Source organism: Schistocerca piceifrons, chromosome 1 (genome assembly GCF_021461385.2).
Source record: "Schistocerca piceifrons isolate TAMUIC-IGC-003096 chromosome 1, iqSchPice1.1, whole genome shotgun sequence".
Classification (NCBI taxonomy): domain Eukaryota; kingdom Metazoa; phylum Arthropoda; class Insecta; order Orthoptera; family Acrididae; genus Schistocerca; species Schistocerca piceifrons.
Genome location: NC_060138.1, coordinates 256,680,740 through 256,706,305, shown reverse-complemented (window position 1 = coordinate 256,706,305; position 25,566 = coordinate 256,680,740). Strand labels below are relative to the sequence as shown.

Sequence of the window (25,566 nt, the reverse complement as noted above, 5' to 3'; positions counted from 1 at the left end):
GCGGGATCTCACCGAACGTGCTGTGAGGAAGCACCTTCTGATACAGCTATTGACATGGTACACACGTACTGTTTATTTTACATTTTATGTGACTCTTTTGCACTTTTGGGCATTCTGTATTATGTTGGACCATGCCTCTTTAGGCAGTTTGCAGTTTTAGTTTGTTCCGAAGAAGGCATGGTTATCCGCGCCGAAATGTAGGTCAACATCTGATTTCTATTTGCAATTGTGGCGGATTCTTTATAATCATTACCCTTTTTTCCTTCTCCCCTTCCTCTGACTGGTTGGTTGATGCAGCATGCCATGACCTCTTCTCCAGGAATTTGCAGTAATCACAACTTTTTGTGACTGCTTCACTTTAGAATATTCCCCCCCACCCCCCACCCACCCCCACTCCCCCATCCTCCTCCCCTCCTCCTCCTCCTCCTCTAGAGAAAGAAGGAAGGAAAGAAGAATTGGATGTAATGTTTTAGTAATCACTCCACACACACACACACACACACACACACACACACACACACACACACACACACTTTTTTTTTTAAAGCAGCAGGCAAAATTGAATAGTTTCTTCTTGTTTTGGTTTTATTCATTTGATCTGTACTTCATGCCCAATAAAAAGGTCTCTGTATTTAGTCGGTTACAACCATTTATAACTTTGAAGTGAACCAAGGAGGTCCAACAACAATCTACTTCCTCCTAGTGGCAGTTTTAGTAACTAAATAAATTCACCATTTAAGCAATAGAAGAAGTTAGTATCATGTTCCAGGTCTCAGACTTAAATAATATCGTGTTCCCAAAGCCATAACGATTTTTTTTTTTATAGCCTCATCTGTTGCCCAAAATAAGTAAATGTTGCTATGTGGTATTCTTGATAATGTAACACTTATTTTTATAATTGTTGTACAGGATTTTTATGAGACTGTGCACTTTCCTGAAGTCTCGTATGGACAGTGTGCGTCGTATTGCAAGAGAAATTCTCCAGAAGATCATGGGTGACACTTGGACCATCCTACCTCAGTGTCTTACTATCTGAAATGTCATCACTTCTCACAAAAGGATTTTCAAGTGCATGTCCTTGTTTACACTGTTCATTCAGTTACTTGTTGTTATGAAAGATATGTTCCGGGCTGGCGATGTAGATAACTGTCTTCAGTCCATACTTGAGTATTAAGCATCAATTTTAAACTTTCATGTCCTTATTTTTAACTACATTACTTGAGATAGTCTGCAGAACAGTTAATGACAATAAAAATGTAATAATAATAATACTGGAACTGAAGCATTATAACAGATAAAACAACACCACATAACAAACCTGACATCATACTCACCAATAAAAAGAAGAAATTAACACAACTAATCGAATATCCATATCCAATACAACAAATATACAGAAGAAAACAGGAGAAAAAAATGAGAAATACATCCAACTGGCTGAGGAAGTCAAGGACATGTGGCATCAGGATAAAGTTGACATTATACCAATTATACTATCAACTACAGGAATCATACCACACAATATCCACCAGCACATCAACGCAATACAGCTACATCCAAACGTATATATACAACTACAGAAATCTGTAATTATTGATACATGTTCAATTACCCGAAAGTTCCCTAAATGCAATGTAACATATACCGTACAGTTAAAAGGAAGTCATGCTTGATCAAGGTCCGCGTCACTTTCCATTTTTAACCAGACATAACGTCTGAGAAAGGAAAGAAATAATAATAATAATAATAATATAAACCCAGCATTGCTGTAAATATAAGTTAACCATATTTATCATTCATTCACAGTTATTGAATTCATATCAATGTCATTTAGAGATTGTCAATAACAATAGTAAAACTAATGAGGACTTTTTTTTCTTCGGAGCATGTAGTACTTTAGTGAATATTCCAACCTTTATAATCTGTATTTAACTTCCAGTCTGTTTGTTGTTTCTCTAATAATGGTTTTCTTTTTCCCAGCTTTGCAAATTGGATTTGTTTGGAGCTTCTGCAGAGGAAAAATCTGTTTCACAGATTACTGCAAGGTTTTTCGAGGCGAAGTCTACTAAAAAGTTATGATATGTTTCATATTGTGTCGCAGTGTATAAGTGAAAAATGTCTCACTGATCTGTTGTTGCCCCTTAAAGAGGTAAACATGATTGCATTAGTTATGTAAATGTTTTTAACACTGTGGACACCAAGCTAAAGCATAGCTCAGGCTACAGTTTTGTGTTAGAAAGACTTAACACCAAAATATAGGTCGGATCATGTCGATGCAGGACTAATTTTCATATGAGAACAATGTAAGGACGTCTCACAGCTTGCCCCTTGTTTGATACTACTGTCTGTTGTCAATTTCTAGAATTATTTCAGAAGAGACTTTAGTGGACATAATGACTGCTATTATGGATGGCTGAGCCAATGTGATCACATTGATTCTAATTCTGTGTGGGTACTTTTTAGGTTTTGCAGCTTTCTGGAGCTCTGTGACAAATGTGTCATATTTGTTGAGTGAGCAAGAAATTTTGGAACTCATGAGGAAGAAATTTGTCAATAACTCAACCAGCACTTTTTCCTTTGGCAGATAAATATACCTCATGTCATGATTATTTTAAAATTGTAATGTGTCAAACAATTAAAGTAAATATGAAAATAAATATCGAAGCATGGCCCTTTTTTACTGGGTATTACTCTTGAAGATACATCAAACATGTATGTGCCAGTAATGTTTTAAAAACAGCACAATTGGCCAGTTTACTAGGTCCAGTATTCTTCTAAGTGGCTGGTCTCCAAAGTGTTAAAATACTTTCTTGTTCTCTGTTGTGCAAATTTGTTACTTTAGGTTCTTTTCATGCTTATAAATATATGTACTTTGTTACAGGTATTGGTTCAATCACATAATCACAAAATTGTGAACAAGGTTTCTGAGTGCTTGCGACAAGTTGCAATAGGATTATCAGAAAATAATTTCGTCTCCTGCTGAATCTCTCGTTATATTTGTGTATGGAGTCACATCACAGTCAATTCCTGAACTGTCACCTGAGCTAAAGAAGGAAGAAATTTTTGAAACTCAGAAAGAAAAATTATCAATTCAGAGGCCAGATTCATTTTAATTCCTGAAGCACCTAGAAGCCGGTCTGGGGCTACAAATGTGAAAGCAAAGACTTCATCAAAGCTAATGCCCACGTGCTGGTAGAGTTTGGTCTTAGACTGTTTCATATACTTCTAAAAAAGGAGAGGCTGAAGTCACAATATTATAAGCAATTTTGGATCCTATGGTTTCTATTTTACATGACTGTTTGAGATCTCAGCATGTCAAGGTAATAAATATTTTAAATATCTACAACAGTAAATTTCATCATGTTTCCATGTTGGTTAACTGCTCACACATATCATTTTCCATAAATAACTCTCGACAATATTTGTATTATTTCTCTTGAGTGAAATAAAAGTTTATATATTAGTTACCAAACAGTGGACTGAGCAAAGATAATGACTTATATGTACTGGAGGTATTGGGAAGTAGATAGCCACATTAACAAGAGCTTACTATCACAGCACCAAAACAATGTGTATGTGTATTCTGAAGAAGAATGACTTCATAACCGGAGCTTTCATTGTTTGTATTATGCCTAAAATTTTCCAGTGTCGACTAAAGTTATGTAAAACTCATATATGGATTATATGAGCCCTTTACATGCAAAGGAAAACATAGTTCAGAATTTCTTAAAGTTAAATACAGGAAAAAAATTCATAGACACACTACTGCCATGAGCATGTACGTGTGGGTGGTTGTGTGTGTAATATGAGTACTCTCACAAGAAAAAGAGCGAGAGCTCGAAAGCTGATGTTAACTGTTTTATATTATACATTTCTGTGCACCACACACAAGTCCTCTGTAGGTAAGTGGTTGCTTTTCTCTTGTTTTATGTACACTGCTTGGCAGTTGCTAAGGAACAGCTGACACTTGCTACAGAACAATGGTCATCTGCTAAGGAAAACTGTCACTTGCTCAGGGACAACTGTTAGTTGTGTCAAAACAACTGTCAGTTGCCATGGAACATTCAGCAATTGCTATGGAATGCCCAACCAATTTTAGTAAAAGAAGAGGAAGATCGGAGGAAGTTTTAACTACACAAAGCCTGTGCACACACATGCTTCATAAGCATTTGACAGTTCATGCAGTACGGTGTTTGACAAAGGCTGTTGTGAAACCAATTAGTGAAACATTCCATCTGGTATGGCAGCATGTCTGCAAGACATCATTTAGTGCTTATGATTGTGGATGAGCAGTTTGATGGCTCAAAACTAGTCAAAATGTCGCAAATGTGGCCACATTGTGAATGCATCAAAAAGTGTCATCATGGGATTAAAAAAGGCCAGTGAAGGTGGAAATTATATGTGAAAGAATGCCAGTGGTTATAGACGGACCACCACATTGCTGCAGATCTTTCAACTGCTACCAATACATTGGTCTCTGCTAGTACCATTTTGTGGTGATTAAATCAGGCTGGCTTGTATGCTCAGAAGCATGTTAAATGCATCCCATTTCAGCCGCACCATTGTCAAGAAAGTCTTTTGGTGTGGGGAACTATGTTGTTTGGGGTCAGCAACAGTGGTACAGAGTGATGTCGCCAACGAATCCTGCTTCACTGCGACAAGGCATTCTGACCACCAGTTAGTGTGAAGAGGTGGCGCGGGGGGGGGGGGGGGGGGGGGGGGGGTGTGGTGTAGGTACATACATTCATCAGCACAGAATGTTCATGAATTTCATCAGTATAGCCTGTGTGTTATGGTGGTGGGCAGGCATTATGCTCAATAGCCAAACACCAATGCATGTCTTTGTGGAGGATGTATTCCTTACTGATAATAAAATATTAACTTTTATACTGGGAGAAAAGTTATTTACGTCTGTTGTCCTGCTTTCCCATGTGGTGAAATCTGTACCATTTTTCATTATAAGTGTACCACTCTGCCTCTATTACTTATGTACTATGTTTCATGTTGTAAATTATTGCCTGTGGTTATTTCTATCCAACAATGTTTATCATCCTTAACAGTTGTCAAGCAATTTATTTTCCCATACAGGAATTTCCATGAAGTGTTGATAATGCAAGTCTTCTGCAAAATCTCTATTCTGTAATCAATTAGTCTCAGTTCATAAATGTTTGTACTTATGTTATGATAATGGTGCCTATTTCATACCACATCATTTTTACAACTATAATGATTATACCTGGTGCCATACATTTTTAAGTTGCATTGCCAATTTTGTGGCTGATGAAAACTTCTATCTGAATGGACAGAAATTGCTTGATGTTTTCCAATTTTCTTCTAGCTATTACTTCAGATCGTTTTCCAGTCTCTTCCATCTCCTGTTGAATTCATTATTTCATTAAGAAATATGGCTACTGGTGTCCTGAAAGTTACTGTTAAATACAGTAAGGAAACTTTTGGCAGAAACATTTCAGGAGTAAAACACACACACACACACACACACACACACACACACACAGCCACGCACGTACGTGAGTGAGTGAGTGAGCGAGTGAGCAATATTGTAGCATTGTTTGCAGGAGTAGAGTGATCGTACTTCCCTAGTATTCTACCAGTGAATCCTAGTCTGTCATTTGTTTTCCCTACAATTGTGTGCATGTTAGCGCGCGCGCGCGCGGGTGTGTGTGTGTGTGTGTGTGTGTGTGTGTGTGTGTGTGACAAGTTACAAATCACACGTACATTGCTTCCTTCATTCGGTGCTAAAAATAAAACTATATTTTCCTCCATAAAAAGCTTCAAACATTTTCAGTATTTACATCATTCCATTATTTGAAATGGAACTTTGTTTTATGTTTTTGTTATTCATTTTTATTCCTACTTTTTCAGACATTTTGTATTAATTTCATACATTAGATGGTGATTATCTGCACTAGAGGCAATCAAAATGTCAGTACCAAAGTGAAGATGAATCAGGTATATTCCACTTACATATTCTCTCTATTTGTGTTCCCAGTTTAGCAACATGAAAACTCCCCCCGTGGGTGCTGAGAATAGTTTTGCTGATGACTGCATAACTCTTCTGTCAGTTGTAAATTTGTCATTGTCCTGGTGAAGTATAACAAAAACTGCCACATTGACCTATGTATGCTTTGGTACATTCACTTAGATGGCCTCATTGACTTATTTCTCAAGGGCTGTCAGTACACATTGTTCCAATTGGGTCAAAAGCTTCTCAAAAGTCTATGAATCCCAGGCAGAAAAGTCATCCATACTCATTGCTCCAAAGCCGGCCGCTGTGGCCGTGCGGTTCTAGGCGCTGCAGTCCGGAACCGCGGGACTGCTATGGTCGCAGGTTCGAATCCTGCCTCGGGCATGGATGTGTGTGATGTCCTTAGGTTAGTTAGGTTTAAGTAGTTCTATGTTCTAGGGGACTGATGACCTAAGACGTTAAGTCCCATAGTGCTCAGAGTCATTTGAACCATTCATTGCTCCATTTTATGACTTCATTCAAAATTTGCTTGTGGTCTATAGTGCTATAATTTACTTCTAAAGGCAGCTTGTTCCTGTGCCTGATGAAAACCCAGTAATTCCCCCCCCCCCCCCCCCCCCCCACCTCACCTGCTCCTCCCCTCCCTACAGGGTGCGGCAATTAAATCCGGACAAATGGAAACTTGTTTTCCTTAACACAAATTTATCGAAACAAAATACAAATGAAAATGAAAATCCCTTTACATATAACTAGTGATATCTTTGAAGAGTAACATTACTCGATGTAACCCACTCCAGCCACAATAACTGCCTTCAATCTTATCCTGAAGCAATCACACACACTCTTTAAACAGTGCTGTCCATATTTGCGAATGCTGCATCGATAGTTGTGAATAGAGATGCGACATTAGGGTCCTCTTCTTATTGGTAACTCTTTCAACTACGCTGCAAACATAGTAGTCAAGGGGATTCAAATCTGGGCTATTCGGGGGTCAGGACTCCTTTGACCATAACATGTCAACGTTTTCCAAGAGCCAGTTTTGTACTAAATGGATCATATGAGGTTGTCCTCTACCATCCACCACATTCTTTGCACGCTGAATTTCAGTACTGATGCCAATTCCCAGCAATTTACCTGGGTCCTCTGAAATCAGCACCTGAACCTTTTCAATGACTGCTGCAGTTCGTGACATGTTTCCTTGAATGAGATTTCCTTGCCAGGTTAGCGGAACCTTCCCACAGACCTCTCCAAAGCATTATACTTGGCCACAATATTGCAAGCGGTTGATCACTGGTACACAAAGAATTGAACTATTTCAGAGGGTGAATGCCCAGCACGAAGACTTTTGATAATCACAGCTCTCTGGTTGTACTCCACACTTGCCATGACATCTTGGTCATTTTGAGGTTATGACTGTTTACTAAATGCCTATGGCTTTCTAGAACACCAGTCGCGACCTCTGGTGGAACTACGATATGGGAGGAAATTGAAACTGAAATTTGCCCAGATTTAAGTGCTGCACACTGTTATACATCTACATCTATACTCTGCAAACCAATTTGAACTGCATGACTGAAAATACTTTCCTTTATACTAGCTATTAGGACTTTCTCCCACTCCATTCTCATATGGATCATGAACAAATGGTTGCTTCAAAGCTATAATTAGTCCAATCTTGTGTTTGCAATGCCTGTGGGAGTGATATGTAGGTGACTGTAATGTATACCTAGATTCATCACAAAAGTTGGTTCCAGAAACTTTCTAACGAGGTTTGCATGGAATAGTTTCAGCTGTCTTGAAGTGTTTGTCTATTTAGTTCATTCAGCTTCTTTGTGACACTACCATGAGTCGAACAATCCTTTAAGCATTCATACTGCCATTCTTTGTATCCATTCAATGTCCCGTATTAGTCTTATTTGGAATGTGTCCCATACACGTGACAGTATTCTAGGATTAGTCGCATGAGGTTTTGTATGCAGCCTCTTTATAGATTGATTGCATTTCCCTAGTATTCTACCAGTGAACTGCAGTTTGCCATCTGCTTTACTTATGTCTGAGCCTACGCGTTCATACCATTTTATACCTCTACAGAGTCTTGTTGTTGTTGTTGTTGTTGTTGTCGTCTTCAGTCCTGAGACTGGTTTGATGCAGCTCTCCATGCTACTCTATCCTGTGCAAGCTTCTTCATCTCCCAGTACTTACTGCAACCTACATCCTTCTGAATCTGCTTAGTTTATCCATCTCTTGGTCTCCCTATACGATTTTTACCCTCCACGCTACCCTCCAATGCTAAATTTGTGATCCCTTGATGCCTCAGAACATGCCCTGTCAACCGGTCCCTTCTTCTAGTCAAGTTGTGCCACAAGCTCCTCTTCTCCCCAATTCTATTCAATACTTCATCATTAGTTATGTGATCTACCCATCTAATCTTCAGCATTCTTCTGTAGCACCACATTTTGAAAGCTTCTGTTCTCTTCTTGTCTAAACTATTTATCGTCCACGTTTCACTTCCATACATGGTTACACTCCATACAAATACTTTCAGAAACGACTTCCTGGTGCCAGTTTGCTTTTGTTCTACAATATTATTTTTATTGCTAACCGGTTTTCGGCTTACAAGGCCATCTTCAGGCATTTACTGAGTATTATCACCAAAGAAGTTAAATGTTAGCAGACAACATTGGAAGAGAAGTAACACATCTAGAGTGAAGTAGAAACATACAGTGAGTAACACCTTTGCAATGAAATAGTAAAAACTGGACAGTACATAAATAACAATGGAGTTGACAGGAAAACATTTAGCACAATATAAGAATAACATGCCTACATAACGGTATCTATTGATAAACAAAACTATTGAAATAAGATAACTTAGTACTAGGCAAGGCTGCATCAAGAGGTATGAAACATGGAGAGTGATACACAACCAATTAAAAAAGAAGAGACAGTTGTCAATGTAAATACAGAATACACGAAGAACTTAAGCTATATCAATACGATAAACAGAAATTAATAAATGCAGGAAAATTGAGGTGTTTGAGGGAACCTACAGTTTGAGAGTGTGGTGGTACTGCATTTTAACATTAACTTTATAATCAAAGCAGTGGCTGTATACCAGTTTACATTAAATAAATGAGCAAAGTAAAATATGAACAGTATTTGATGAGACAACTACAAGGGGAGTTAAACATGGACAGTAATACAAGTACAAGTTAAAAGCAAACCCTTAACTATTGAAACTACAGCATATGTGGAATACAAAGACAACTGCAACAAATAAAACAACTTAATGACTACAGGAAAATGGGAATATGTAGGAAGAGAGGGTGTGGGAAGTAATGAACAACAAAGATGATTATATGAAGTTTATGAGAGGGGAAGTGTTGAGTTGTGTCTGGTCATTTAGGATGAGATCTGGACTGTGAGCAAGATGTTTGTTAATTTCCAGGGCTTCCAGCAGGTTGAGTTTATGGCCTTTGTTTGCTAAGTGAAGTACATGGGACACTGGCTGGTAGTTGTGACCCTCACTCAGTACATGCTCAGCAAATGCAGAGTCTGAATTCTGCAACCTCCAGCTGCGTTCATGTTCAGCCAGCCTAGTTGATATGTCTCTGCCTGACTGACCAATGTAAAATTTGTCACAATCAGAACAGGTGATTTTGTATACCCCACTGTTGGCTAATAACTGGATCTTATCTTTGCTATTAAAAACACACTGGGCTGTAGTGTTCCTGACATAGTAGGAAACCCTATACTTGCAGGATTTCAGTGCTTTGGCTATAGTCTGTGATACCTTACCTAGAAATGGTAGAGTACACCATTTCTTGCAGACAGTGGATGGGGAAGCAGGTGGGGCATAGAGGAGGGGTATAATTTTCCGTTTTTGTTTCCTGTGAAAGATGTGGTCAATAAGAACTGGATTGTAGCCATTGGCTGAGGCAATAAATTTTATTGTATCTAACTCTGCTTTAAAATCATCTCTGGACATGGGGATGGATATGAGACGGTGTACCATTGGTTTCTGTACAAATTGTAAATAGCCTTTCGCTCCCTGTGTTTTACCCCTGCCACCTTTAGAATTTGAATGAGTGTATTCCAGTCAACATTGTCAAAAGCTTTCTCACAGCAAGGTATTTGTACAAGTTTACTAATTCCACCTGTGACTCATTAATATTATAATCATAGTGTACTACATTTTTTTTTTTTTTTTCATTTTGTGAAAAGTACAATTGTACCTTTCTGAGCATTTAAAGCAAGTTTCCAATCTTGGAACCAATTTAAAATCTTATCAAGATCTGAATCAGTACTTGTGCACTTTCTTTTGAACTGTAGTTCGTTATACATAACAAAACCATCCAAAATAAGTCTGTGCTTACTACTATTATTGCTGAAAGAAGTCTGTAGCTGCTACTATTATTGCCAACAAGGTCGTTAATACATAACTTGAACAGCGAGGGACCCATCACACTACCCTGGTACACACCTGAAGTTAGTCAATGATTCTCCACCCGAGAAAACTTGCCACATCCTCCCTTCCAAAAAATCTTCAATTTAGTCACAAATTTTGCTTGATAACCCATACGATCAGTCTTTTGATAGTAAGCATAGGTGTGGCACTGAGTCAAATGCTTTTCAGAAATAAAGAAATATGTATCTACCTTTCAGTATATCCATTGTGGATGACGAACTGCGACTGTGATTTGAACTGGCATTTATTTGGTAATAAATATGCAACCTGTTGCTTTTCTATGATTTATTCAACCATGAACATGTCCTCGAGCCACTGCAGGCTCGTCTTCAGATGGAGGTGTTACAGAAATATTATCTTGTGGACCAAGTGTAGCTAGGTGCATTGCTGGTGTTGCTGGTGGAAATTATGGAAATTTGGTCCACAAGATAATGTTTCTGTGACACCTCCATCTGAAGATGAGCCTATAGTACCTTGAAAACATTTTCATGGTTGAATAAACTGTAAAAAAGCGACTGGTTGTATATTTATTACCAAGTAAGCACCAATTTGTGTATCTACCTGTCTGCTCTGATCCACAGCTTTCAGTATGCCATGTGAGGAAATCGCATGTTTTTGAAATCAGTGCTAAGTGACATGTTCATTGTGTTTGAGATACCTCATTACATTAGAGCTCAGAATAGTTTCTACATTTCTGCAGCAAGTGAATGTTAAGCACATTGGGAGGTAGTTTCATGGATCACTTCTGCTACCCTTCTTGTAGATGGATGTGATATGAGCTTTCTTCCATCTACTAGAAATGGGTTTTGGTTTACAGTTCTGCAATAGACTATAGTTAAAAGACGGGCTAGCTTCAAATTCCATTTAGAATATGATAGGGATTCCATCTGGCACTGAAGCCTCATTCTATATTAATGATTTGTGCTGTTTCTAATGCCATTGGCACTAATATCTGTGTCACTTTTCTTTTCAGTGAGACAGTAATTAAACTGGGGCAGTACTCCTTGGTTTCCCTATACAAAAGAACATTTGAAAGTGGAGTTAAATACCTGTGCTTTTGCTGTGCTATCCCCAGTTTCAGTTCCTGTCTCATCTGCAAGTAACTGGATGCTAACTTGGGTACCACTTATAGCCTTGACATCTGACCAGAATTTGTTTGAGTTTCATGGAAGATCTTTCAACAATATTCTGCTAAAGTAGTCATTGAAGGCTTCACACATTGCCCTGTTGACAGGCAAATGTGTTTCACTCAGTGTCTCTCCATCAGTAGCCCTCTGTTTTTTCCAAACCTATTATACAGTAGCCTCTGTTCGCTTAGGAATTTCTTTACAGTCCCTCCCATCATGGGCTGTTCTACTGGGTACATATCTAGTCATTGCATGGTCAACCATGAGCCGTAGGTCCTCTGTGTGCCTCTGTCCTTAGCTAAAAGTTAAAGTTGTCTCTGAGATAAGACACTACTGCTTCTTTACCTTGTTGACTGAACATGTAAATCATTCTACTTGTTTTAGTTGCCCTTTGTACTTTGATAACCATTGTTACTGCAACTGTCTCATGGTTCCTGATGCCAGTTTCAATTTGGACATCCTCAAATAGGTCAGGTCTGTTTGTTTGACTTTCCATGTCAGCATGCATTATGACATGTCAGTTTTGTTAGTTTTGTTCATTCTAAGAAGATAGTATTGTGCCAAAACCATTAGCAATTATAACAAAAGATTAATACAGGTTTGTGTAATGCATTTTCTCAAGTACAATTTTATGCATATCTCTGATACTGAACCTTGGCCAAACACTCTCACATGCAGCTTCAGTTTCTACCTCAGTAGATTTGAGTTCGTTTTTCCTGCAACAAAAACACCATCTCCATTTCCCATTACCATATTGTTTCGATACATGTGTAAATTTTCCTCAAAAATCTCTCTGCAATCAGTGTGAGTTTTAACCATCATTTCTGCAACTAGTAATATGTGATTTTAGGAGCACTTCAAGCTCTGGCACTTTATTGCAAATGATCTTGATATTCTTGTCTGTGGGAGACATTTCTTTGAATCTTACACTGATACTTTGTGGTCTTGTACAGCTGTAATTATCTCCAGACAGGATGGAGAGTTGCTTAATCGAAAAAACCTATATGTGCATCCCACACACTGTCATCTACCTCTCTGAGGTATAATGCATATCGACCAATTTTTGGGGATCCTACAGTTTCTCAACTCTATAGTGCAAGTCCAAAAAGTATTGGCCTACATTGTCACAGAACCTTTGCAGTCTCTAGTTCACGAGCTCCACTCAGCTGAGAACCAGGGTGCTATGATCTGTCCTAGGGACAATGTTACTGATTGTGAACTTCCTTGAATCTCTGTGAGCAAAGCTGGTATTCTCAACCTTCTCTGCCAGTCACTGGAATGATCCAATTATGACCTCAGAGCCAAGGGTGCAGGCATCATTTGTCCCAATGTTCATCACTTACTGCAGTTGGTTATGCCCTGTTGCCTCAGTGGCTGCCCGAATAGCCTCTTCAACATGTTGAATGTAGACTCCAGCTACACACTGAGTGCTCATGATGTTCCTTCCCATCCATTGCTGCCATTTCCCAAAGTGGTGCCATCAGTTGTTGCACATTTAAATTGCTGATGATTAATAGATCTCTACCCTTCTGTGTTTGCCTCCCTTGGCACAGGACTCAGCACTTTTCACAACAGATGAAGTGAGCCTTACTGGCTCTGTTTCAGTGGAAGGCAATATCTCGAAACCGGAGATGGTTGTAACAGCTTGAGTTTTCCCAGGCACCTGTCTCCTCCGTAGAGGATACCGAGATGTACTATTGACACACCACATGCAGTTATGTGGACAAGTAGTGATAGATCCTGTATTTCCTTCAGAAGAGACAGTATCCACAGAAGAGGCTAGTATTTGTGGTACCTTTGGTATCTGTGGTATATGACACTCAGTAGCCCTCCCAACACACCCATTTTCAGCAGATACTATGTGCTTGGCAGTAGTCAGGACGATTTCCAGTGGCTTACAAACAAAAATTAATTGTCTCCTCCAGGGGAACAGCTCACTCAGTGTGACTGCATTATGGCTGGTGCAATATTTTACAGAATGGTAAACAAATAACTTTTAAGTTTGTTGATTCTCTTTAATTTATGGGTTTGATATGCTACAAATATTACCAGCAGCCTTTTAGAACTGCAGTGATTAACAGTCAAAATGAGGTACATAGGTACATACTATAACAACAGAAAAATGTAGTACAAAATTTACAGTTACTTTGAATTGTTTTCCAGGTTATGTCACTAAGAAATTTGACAATGGTGTAACTTATGATTATTGTGGACAATATAGAAGTCTGTTAAAAGAGAAAACTAATGTGACATGATTAAGTTAGTTATTAACAATAACTGTAATTCAAAAATGCCTATTTACTATGAAATAGGCTAGCCACAACACTCACTACTTAACAGAAATTCTTGAAAACGTACATTTGCAAGCATCTGAAAATTTTCAAAAATATACTTTTTTATGTAAATATATAATGAAATTAGGGAATTATTGGTGTTCAACAAGGTTACTGTGGTCAAAAGTTTCTATAAGGCACAAATTAAGTTCACAATTAACGATATAGTATGAGATTTTTGTGGTACATGTAAATGTTCAAGAAAAAATGCAATGTATCACAATACACAGAACTGACACAATGAAAACTATCCAAAAACAACATGAACCGTTGAAGGCTAGAATCTATAAAATCGGACCTATGTGGCAGAAGCGATCTCACATAAAGGAAAGTTCTGAAGTTGGCTTGTAGATGTAAATAAACATGTGGATCACAATGATCTTTTTTAAATAACTGAATGAGTGATACATTTCTCACTTTTTTCTTGGTGTGTCTCTTTATTTCTAGCTTTGTACTTATTTTTAATCTGTTTCTTACAAGTCCGTGGTAATTTGCAATTCAAAAAATTTTAGGTTTGCCACATCTTTATAGTTTTTTTATTGTCTGATAAATTATAGTCAGTTTCCTTTTTAATTCTATTTGTTCCTTACCAAATCAATTTTCTTCTTTAGCACTTCTAGTAATGTATCTCTTTCCCCAATTACTTCTTTAGGTGCTATCATGTTTAGTGTATGGTCTTAAATTATTTCCAGTATTTTAGTAAAACAAGTCTGTCAGAGATTCCTCCTGTAGATGTAATGTTGTGTTTACTTTTCTTGTTCCCATTGAAGTCTACAACTGAGTTTCCTCCCTACTCTGTAGTATAACATCCCCTGATCTTAATTCTGTTCGATTCTCATTATTTTTTTCACACTTTAAGAATCCTGATGTATTCCATTTGCCCTTATTAACTCCTCTGCTAATCTCACAAAATTATCTTCACATCCTAAAGTTCTGCAGTTTAGTTTCCCTAAATTTTAAACAAAGTAATTTGAGTGAAGTGAATGTGTAACACTCCTTGTATGCTTGCAAGAGCTGCTTTTTACAAAAGTAAGTAGATGCATGCTCAGTTTCACATCCTCAGTTTCATTGTGAGAGATGGGCTGCTAGGTTTATAGTTAATTGTTATTACATATCCTATCTAGCCTGCTTATTTTCAGCTGAAATAGTGTGAAGTAATTTTTTCTTTGTTAATGAATGTAAGAAAATCTATCTAAAATATACTTCTCTAAAATATACTTCTCTAAAATATACACACTGAGAGAAAGAAGAGTAACTGTCCAAGGACATTACCACTTTATTGACAAAATTACATTTCCAGTTGTGTATGAGATTTATTTTAAACAGATAAAATTTTGTTGTAGAGGAATCTCAGCTGTAAACAGCACATTCCAGTTATACAGATGAATCGGCCTTTGTACGATTTCTGCATCCATATTGACACATTACCTCCAACATCACTCTAAGTAATATCACATTGGATTGAAGTTCCACTGTCATTGTTTAGTGAAATGATCAGTACTTCCACCAAATTACCAAAAAACACCTTAATTCTGCTGTGTTTTCTGTGATATCAGTTAGTGAAGGTTTGAAATTGTGTGTAAGTTTGTTGCAAGTCACTTCATGCTCTCATTCTCAGATACTGAATGAATATAATCTTGATATTTGCAAGTGGTGCATGACATTGCCTCAAGCTATATATACAGTTTATAACTGTAATACCAGTAATTAACCTACTGTGTTGAACCTTTCAGTAAGATTTTGCCTCTCATTGAGTAGATTATGTCACTTTGAATTTGGTGACTGTTTATATGACATATTGAAAATCAAATTTTTGTTGTCTCCAGGAAACCATTAGGTAAGCATCCTATAACTGGATCTGGATTCCTTACCCGAAGACAGTTGGTTAGTATTATAGATGCCGTGTATGATTGGCAGCTTTAGTACAGATCTCAGAGGAAACTTGCCAATGGTTCAATGGATAAGTGCTTCAACTACAAGCATTTATTTCAAGCCTAGATCAGTTCTATCAGTTTGAAATGCCAGTGATATGATAAAGTTTCAGCCCAGTGTCTGTGTGCTCTTATGTTTTCGTCAGTTCAGCAGTTTTGTATCTGGGCATCCGTGATTTTATGAAGAGTTAGTAACGCCAATGAGTTTCACCTTTTAAAGCCACTTTGATAGTACAACATTGAGCCCAAACAATCATCTCTTCCTCCCTGGAAAGCTAATCGTGGTAGGTATGCAGCAGGGCTTCTGTAAATTTCGGAAGATAAAAACTTTTGGAAGGTACAAAAATTGGTGGCTAAATTGCTGCTGTGAAGCCAGGTCATGATTAGCCCTGAATAACTCAGTTTATAAGAGCATTGCCTGTGAAAGACAAGAGTCCAGGTTCTGCTACACAGGTCTCATCTGTCAGGCAGTTTTCATAACTGCACACACTTTGCTGTAGAGTGAGGATTATTCACATGAATCTGTGAATACCAGTAGTTAGAATGCAGGCAGATGTACACAACACTGACACAAATGTGAAAGCTGCTAAATAGATAGAGACTGTGGAAAGAGACAGACATATTTAAAAAGAAGAATATGAACTTCTCTTTCACATGTTACCAGTAATACTGAGTAACTGTTGTTTGATATAAGAAATCTCCCCGCCATAAAAAGCAAGTTGGGGGGGGGGGGGGTAGGGGGGGAGGAGTTCATATTTGGACATGGTATACAGTTCAGATCATTACCTGTGTGGAATTCTCTACAAATTTAAGACATTTGAAAGAGGAAATTGGAAATACCCCATGAATACAGCCATTTAGAATTAAGTGAAAAGTACATCAGAGTTTGTGACTAATGTGCCTTCTCCTACTAACTGTGATACCTCTGTAGGGTGCACTGAGCAAGTCAAAGACTACTTAGAGGGCTTTGAAGAGACAGCCACTTTCTGTAGTAGAGCAAACTGGCAGATGCAGAGTCACCAGCTAGTGTGCTCTTAATGAATATTTCCAGTACTGTCCAAGGAGGCTATGAGAAACTAGAATAGTCATTCATTTGATGAAAAAGAGGATAGTACTTCCACACTGTTTGCTGTGGCATACTTTATGTGCTTCCTAAACAGGCATTTTCTTCGAGAATGCTGTTGTGTTTGTAATCAGGAGATAAATTACGTTTAGTTATATCAGAATAGTATGTGTAATTGCACCAAAATGGTACCACTCAATAAATCATTAGTTAAACACCATATTACAAATTATTATATCAGTCCCTGGATGGTCCTTTAATAGTTTTAGCTATTTTTTCTTTCATCTGTGGAAAGATTTTCGGGGTGGAGACAGCTGTACTAGTTATGTCAAATTGAAGTAAGATGTGTAGTGATTGTTTTGAAGTATAAAGGACGAAAGAAATTTTTTTTCTCCTTACGCAGAAATCGTAATTATTTATGAATCACAGCATTCCCTTTTCTTAAAAAAGAAATCCAGTTGTATCCTACTGGATCTGAAGCCACTTTTATGTATAATTCACTATTATTAATTTTAATGTTTTATTCCTATGCATTCAAAACACATCAGTCAGTTTTAGGCAAAATGTATCAAAAAATTGTACTGCAGACAGAAAATCGTAAGCTCAATCCAGTTATCTGAATTTCTCACACTTCCTGTCCAACCAGGGACTGTGAAATGGTGCAAGATTGCCAGCTTCTGTTTCAGTGAATGATGGTGTCCAATGATCATGTGCGTATTTCTTCGTGTTTCCAATTCAATATCAAATTGAAGCAATTTGGTCTTTAAGATAACTGAATTAAATTGAAGAGTTGCACAACAGTATGCATCCATCTCAGCACGATGGAAGTCTGTGAAGTCTACAAAATAGTCACCTCCAGTCGATGGGCTGTCCTGTCATGATAGCACATATTATGTTTATACTCCTTCTAATAAGTAACAATGCTTTATGCAGGTTACATTCAAGCACACACTTCTGAAATGGCAAACCAATACTGCTAAGGATATAATGAATATTGACAAAATGCCTTTTTTTAATTCTCCCATTTTTTGATAAAAATTTCATTTTTATTTTCACAGAGAAGCACACAAGCTCTTCAGTGTTTGTCTTGGATCCTTAAAATGGATCTGCCTAGTATTAAAACTTATGGGAAAGAATTGACTACATCAATTTTTACTATTCTTCATAAGTATGCAGTTTCGGGAATAAGCAAAGGAGATAATTATGACTTAGTAGCAGCAGCATTTAAGGTAAGTTTTATGTTGCCTGTTTAGTTAACTTATATTTTGACTACAAGGTCATAAAATCACTGTGCTAGCATATTCTTAAACAAAGCACTTAAATTTTGTGTCTGTGTATTGCCTGTAACAGAAGTACACTTCGGATAATCAAGATGAATTATGACATTAACGTTTTCTGTAGCGACATCTATAGGAAGTCTATTGACAGTGGGTGGTAGTGTCAGCTTACTATAATAAGAGGGCAAAGTTTACTTGCACAACTTCAGGCTGTGACAGTGGACAAAAAACACAACTGTAGGACGATGGTTCAATCCCATCTCCGGCCATCCTGATTTAGGTTTTCCGTGATTTCCCTAAATCGTTTCAGGCAAATGCCGGGATGGTTCCTTTGAAAGGGCGCGACCGATTTCCTTCCCAATCCTTCCATAACCCCAGCTTTCGCTCCGTCTCTAATGACCTCGTTGTCGACGGGACGTTAAACACTAACCACCACCACCACCACCACCACAACTGTAGGAGAAGCCGGGGCTCTTTTTGGTTCTCATTTGTGATCCTGAGATTATCCTCCACATATAAAATTAGAAATATAAAAATAAACTTTTTTTCAGAATTTTCTTTGATTATTCCTGCTTCCAAAAATTGTCACCCATCACTACCTCTGAAGGTAATGCGGCTTTCTTATGTGTCTCTCGACAGATTGTCTATTGTAGTAGAATACATTCTGTTTATTACTTTATACTGTGTGTATATTTTCCATTTATAATATTTTCTTTTCGTAAAATTACTTGTTTACCTTCCACCGTGTCTTTCTGGCAAGATTTTATAGTATTACCTCTGACATTGTATGACATACAGATATTAGACTTGCAGAACTTTACCCAGAATTTTATTTTTAAAGATGAAGCATAAAGTTGGCACCAGTTTTTTGTTTTAAACTGTGTTATATGCTAATGTTTCACGTTGATTTGTTGGTGTTAGCATTTTTCTCACTTATTCAAAAAGTTTTCTGAAGGATCTTATCTGTGTTACAATAGGGTATTTGACAGTTTTCGGAAAATTGTCTTAAATGATTAATTCTGTTATTTTATGCTCTTAATATGCTTTTCTCCTCTTGATTTTCAGTATTCTTTTATAGAAATGGAAATGAAATTCAAATAATTTGAAAGCCCACTAAAATGCTCCATTAGAGTCTTGTGATGTCACTGGCTATCTTGCTGCTCCTATTGTCATAATGCTAATTGACACTGATGTCTTGTTTTGGAATTTACATTTTGGAAAATGGGTTACATACAAACGATGTGTAGTACGAGGTGGAATCCAAAATTTTCAGGACTGGTGCTGCCATTTGGAAAGTAGGAGTAGTAGAACTTCGCACGACTAGGTGGCAAGAGCTGCATATCTGATGAGTCAGTGTGCGGACTGGCATTCAGCTGGGAGGACATGTTGTGTGTCCACAGTGATTTCTGTAATACTGTGTGTTTGGTGTATGGTGATTTTAAGATGGATCCGTGAACAGAACAGCACGTGTGTATCAAATTCTGTGCGAATTTCGGGAAAAGTGCTACGGAGACCCTTGCAATGATTCAACAAGTGTTTGGGGGCAGAGCATGAGCCGTATGCATGTGTTTGAGTGGCATGCTCGGTTCAGGGCCGGCCGTACAGACATCGAAGATGATGCTTACACTGGAAGGACTGTTAGCCGCACAACTCCAGACATTGTTGCCAAACTTCAACAATTGGTTCGTGCAGATTGACGTCGAACCATTCAAGATCTTGCGAATGAAATGGGTATTGGTTATAGGACATGTCAACGAATGTTGACTGATGAATTGGGCTTGCATCGTGTCGCCGCAGAATTTGTGCCAAGGATTTTGACTGCCAATCAGAAGGCACAGCGTGTTGAAGTGTGCACGGACCTTTGTCAGACCGCATCTGAGATGATCCAACCTTCTTGTCACGGGTTATCACCAGTGACAAGAGCTGGGTTTATGGTTATGACCCAGATATGAAGCAACAGTTGTCCCAGTGGAAGAGCCTGGGCTCTCCAAGACCCAAAAAATAAAGATAGGTGAAGAGCAAAGGGAAGAGCGTGATCATCGTTTTCTTCGACACCAAGGGAATTGTGCACAAAGAATTCATCCCGCCCAACCAGACAGTGAATTTCGCATACTACTGTAACGTTTTGCGACGGCTACATGAAAACGTGTGGCAACAACAGTCTGAACTTTGGCGTCAAGGGAACTGGCTGCTGCATCACGACAACGCGCCCTGTCACACGCCCTTGCTCATCAGGATCCTTTTGGCAATAAACAACATGGCGGTTGTACCCCACCCACTGTACTCACCAGATTTGGCACCTTGCGACTTTGCGCTATTCCCAAAACTGAAACTCTAGTTGAAAGGCCGTCAGTTCAACACTCTAGAGAGAATTCAAGAAGCATTGCTGGCGGTGATAAACACCCTCAAAGAGCAGTACTTCCAGAAAACGTTTGACCAGTGGCAGAAGCACTGGGACCGGTGTGTACTTGTGGATGGGAACTACTTTGAGAGTGATGGTGACCATTAGTCCAAAGGTAAGGTTTTCATCAAATGGCTGCACCAGTCCTGAAAATTTTGGATAGCACCTCGTACCACAGTGTACAAATACATCTACAAATACTCCTGAAATTTGTTTTTGAGTGTTCCAGAAAATGATAAGATGCATAAAATGTTGTTGCACTGTACTGGCAAAATGCCTTTACATCGATACACATGTTCCCCAAATTAATTGAAAATGTTTTTCACTTTGAAGCTGTCAATTTACCTCTGAGATATGCTTTCCTGCTGTTGCATGGAAGGATAGCATCATTCAACGAAATTAAACTCGTAGTGAAGATTGTCATTTTACCCAACTTTACATAAGTTATTCGGTAACTCAGTTGATAGAGCGGTAGACCATCGAGTTTTATAAGATGATGTCCATAGATCACTGGGTCGAATCAAACCTGAAAGACTATTTTAACTTATTTATAAAATGATTTGACAGCCCTCTCATATGAAAACCAAACAACAATTGAAAAATTTCACCACACCGATCAGAAATAGAATGTTTTTGTGTTTTCCTTGCTGTTTTCACATGTTTTACATTTGCAATCACTGTTTGCACACATTACATGGAAAAACATGATGCTGGGGTGGTTAGCTCAAGACTGTGATAGACTTCATCATCACTGATAGAAAAGCTGGTCAGTTTGTTACGGATGTTCAAGTCACACCTAGTGAGTGCCTAGATAGCGAACACCGGCTATTAACTGCTGACCTTAAAGATGTTCAGGTGCCAAAATTTAAAGAAAAGGGAATGCCAAAGATTAAAACTTGTTGTTGAAGGACATGGAAAAGAATAGAAAGTATAAAGCACAAATAGCAGCCATGTTACCTAAAACTGAGAAAAGGGGAATAGAAGAAGACTGGTCCTTATTCAAATAAATCCTTGTTAGAGAAGCTGCAGACCTCTGTGGGAAAACGAGTGCCATACCAAAAGAGAAGGAAACACCTTGGTGGAATGATTGGGTAAAGACGGCAGTAAAAGATAGGAAACAGATGAAATGAATTAGCAACTGAACATCTAGCTCAAGAATACTGGAAAAAGAAACTAGCTGTAAAAAGACTGATCCAGGAAGAAAAGGAAAAATTCTGGGGAGACTCTACTACAAGGATAGAGGAAGACTGTCAGGTAAGTAGGAAATTACTACTCAAAGTACAAAAGAGCTAACTAAATGAATATGTAAATATCCTTGCCCTGGAAACAGATGACTGTAACCTAATACGAACAGAGGAAGGCATCAGGGATGAAATGAAAAAGTATTTCAGCATGCTGCTAAATAGAGAGGGGAGAACACAACCATAAATGACTGTTGAGTAATTAAAGAAACCCAAACTAACAGACACCAATGTAGAAACAGCATTTTAGAGCATGCGGAAAGGAAGGGCAACAGGCTTTGATGATCCCAGCTCAGACATGATAAAGGCAGCTGGTATATTAGGCTTAAATTGGCTATATAGAGTATTATCAGTGGTTTGGAAAGAAAACAAAATCCCCAAAGCCTCGAGTAAAGGAGTCATCATCCCTCTGTTCAAAAAAGGCAATCGACAAAAATGTGGAAATTACAGAGGTATCATGCTGCTGTCACACACTTTGAAGCTGCTAGAAAAGTTCATAGAAATGAGAATCAGAAAGATAGTAGAACCTTTGCTCGAGGAAGAACAACGTCGATTCAGGAAAGACCAAGGTACTGTGGATCTTATTTTTGCAGTAAGAATGTTGACAGAAAAGTACTGGGATATGGAACAAATCTTGTGATTTGGTTTGTGGACATTGAAAAAGCGTATGACAGTGTTCCTCGAAATACCTATTTGAATGTTTGGAAGACCTAAAGTTGCCAAAGTGCCTAATCGACAAAGTCAAGATGCTGTACCAAAAGTGTTACAGCTGTGTCCAGATAGGCAACGGATGATCAGAATGCATTGAAACAGAGAGAGGTTTCGAACAAGGAAGTGCCTTGTCACCGCTCCTGTTTGTAATAGTATTAAACAAGATCATAAAATCTACCAAGAAAATAGACAGTGAACCAGATGCCCTGGTTTTTGCTGATGATTTGATAGTATGGGGAGAGACAGAAGCTGAAGCACAGAAGAACCTTAAATATTGGAACAACACATTCAAAAATTTCAGACTAAAAATAAGTAAAACAAAACAGTAGAAATGACCATCAACAGGCAAGGAGCAGCCTCAAATATATTTCTAGAAGGAGCCAAATAAGAATCTGTTTCACATTTCAAGTACCTACGAAGCACGATCTCGAAAGACAACACTATTTTATACCACTTTAAAGTCAGTACTGCCATTAGACTGTTTTTTATTTTCCGTGTTACATTTACACGATCAGGAGACAATAGTGTATCAGGAGACAATAGTGTATTTTAAATATGACAGTATGCCATCTTAGGCACTGTATAACATTAAAACACTTGATAATGGCACTTTAAAGCTGAAATTATGATCGTGTAAATGTAACAAGGCAAATAAAATACAGTCTAATGGTGGTACTGACTTTAAAGAAATATATTATGACTGTGGCCCCACATTATGAAAAATTATATTTTGTACCAATCCTAACAAATGGTTTAAAAAACATGTACCCTATTAAACAAAGACCTCAAAGAATTCAGGCAACGGAAATGAAATTCATTAAGACTATGCATCAAATAACTAGAAAGGACAAAATTAGGAATGAGGTGAACAGAAAAATAGTTGGTATTGATGTTCCTGTTAGCAGTGTCATAAAGAAATGTGAGCTTCAGTTGTATGGGCACATAATGAGAATGAACAGCCAAAGACCTGCTGAAAGGTATTTCAACCTGAGCCTTGTAGGAAGAAGACCGTGGGGAAGACCAAGAAAACATTGGATAGAGACTGTAAAATCAGATGTGGAGGAGAAAGGACACAGATGGGAAGCTGTCCTGGAACAAAAGTTCTATGAAGACAGAACGATATGGCAAGTGCTTGTACACAACACCGGGGGAACTGGAGTTGGAAAAATGATGATGATGATGATAATGACATGCTAAAAGATATTTTGTAGTTAATGTGACCACACATGTTTTGCTTTATTAGAAACAATGTTTTTTTACCTTTGTATTGTAGAGATAGGATCCTTATTTCTTAAACTTTCAAAGTTTCATCATCTTACATAAAGATGGAGTAAGACTGCTTCAGACTCTGACATTAGCTTATGCACACATCACAGCCCTTTTGTTTGTGTTAGTAGCATGTTGTATGTGCTTTATATCTCTCCGTATAGAGAATCTCATCGTCATAAACCTCACTGTACTGTGGGCATATGGTCGTATCTTCACTACTAGCAATGCTTTCCAAAAAAGTGACTTGTTTGTTTGCAGAGTAAATTCATTTATCCTCTGGTGTCCATTTCTCAGACTAAGATTAATGTGAAGCTATATATAATACATACCACCATTGAAACAAATACTACAGTTCTTGCTAATGCTCTTTTTGTATTTCGTATAAAACTTTTAAAAATATAAGACCCTTCCAGTATTCAAACATGTGACCTCTTTATCCACAGTCAAATGCACTACCTGTTGCACCACTGAGTGCCTGCTCATAGTATTTTTCTGGTGAGTGTCTTCTATAGAGAAAATCAGCACTAAGATATGCCAAGAACAATTTTATCATGTTTTTGGTCGTAGCTCATGAATGATAGCTGATAATATAGTTATAATACAAGGATCCATCTGCAAAGGTTCTACAGTTCCTTAGTTTTGAGTGAGTTTAATGATGTTTTAGGGAACAGGGAAAAGAAGGTCCATTGTTGCAAATATTGCTGCTCTAAATGGGTGGACCATAAACACATCAACTTCTGTAAGGTTTCCATTATCAGCATTCGCAAAATTCCTTTCTTTTATTACTTGAAAGTTGTAATTGAGATTTCCCTCACTAAATAACTAAACTTTTTGCAAAAATGTATGTAAAGACCTCACAACTCCTATGATACATATATAGTTTTGTCTTACTCTAGTCTATGACATCACCACAGCTTCAGCCAGTAACACAGCATTCTCAATCATGTGACCAAATTTTGATATATAATAATTTTTAAACTTTAATTGCATAAAAACAGATATTTTATGAGAATATTGACCATAAATGCTATCTGAATGTTACAGTGAATGAGAATAACAACAACCCAAACCATATTTTTAACACAGGAAAATAGCCTATCGCACAAAATGTATGAGCCATACAGAAGGATGCTTGGGAGGAATTCTGCATGATTATAATTATGATGTCACATAGATTGGCTGAATACTTGAAATCAACTCTGGGTGATTTGGTTAGAATTTTGGGTAAAATAACCTACTCATAACAAGAGTTGATTCTATCCATTACTTCTGAACGATCTGTAATCTGAGCACTCACTTCTTGTTTTCTTTAATCGTATGTACCTCACCTCATGTAACCCTTTGGAATTTACAGAGATAAATATTGATAGATAAGAATTAATTATGGTGATGTTATCTACACAGAGTCTATACTGATTGATGTTGTCAAAAAAAGGTAGTTTGAAATGCTGAGTCTTGGAAGAGGAAAGAAGATGCTGCTGATTATGAAAAACAAAAGAGCTGCTAAATGATACAGCAAGACAAGAGAGGATGCTAGATGCTAAAGAAATAAGCTAAGTTTTGTGAAGAAATGTGTAAAAATGAGAGACAAATTATTTAACTGTTGAGTGTTCTAAACACATTCACCTCTGGTCATATACTACAATTTTAATTTAGCTAAGGGATTAGAGGTCTTGTTCTGTATACAAATTGTGGGGTCTTCTCTGTTGAAAGCCTGTAAAAACTGTAAAGCCTCCAGAATTAATTTTCACTCTGCAGT

At 37.8% G+C, this 25,566-nt stretch overlaps 1 protein-coding gene across 1 annotated transcript in view; it reads left to right on the top strand.

The window, feature by feature from the left end:
• LOC124709358 (small subunit processome component 20 homolog) overlaps nt 1–25,566 on the top strand; it is a 186,548-nt gene that overhangs the window by 102,575 nt on the left and 58,407 nt on the right. Inside the window, 12 exon segments of the mRNA XM_047240836.1 lie at nt 910–994; nt 996–1,061; nt 1,063–1,101; nt 1,103–1,174; nt 1,981–2,067; nt 2,069–2,149; nt 2,882–2,974; nt 2,976–3,108; nt 3,111–3,173; nt 3,176–3,265; nt 3,268–3,320; nt 17,967–18,137. Coding sequence (XP_047096792.1) covers nt 910–994; nt 996–1,061; nt 1,063–1,101; nt 1,103–1,174; nt 1,981–2,067; nt 2,069–2,149; nt 2,882–2,974; nt 2,976–3,108; nt 3,111–3,173; nt 3,176–3,265; nt 3,268–3,320; nt 17,967–18,137 — 1,033 coding nt within the window.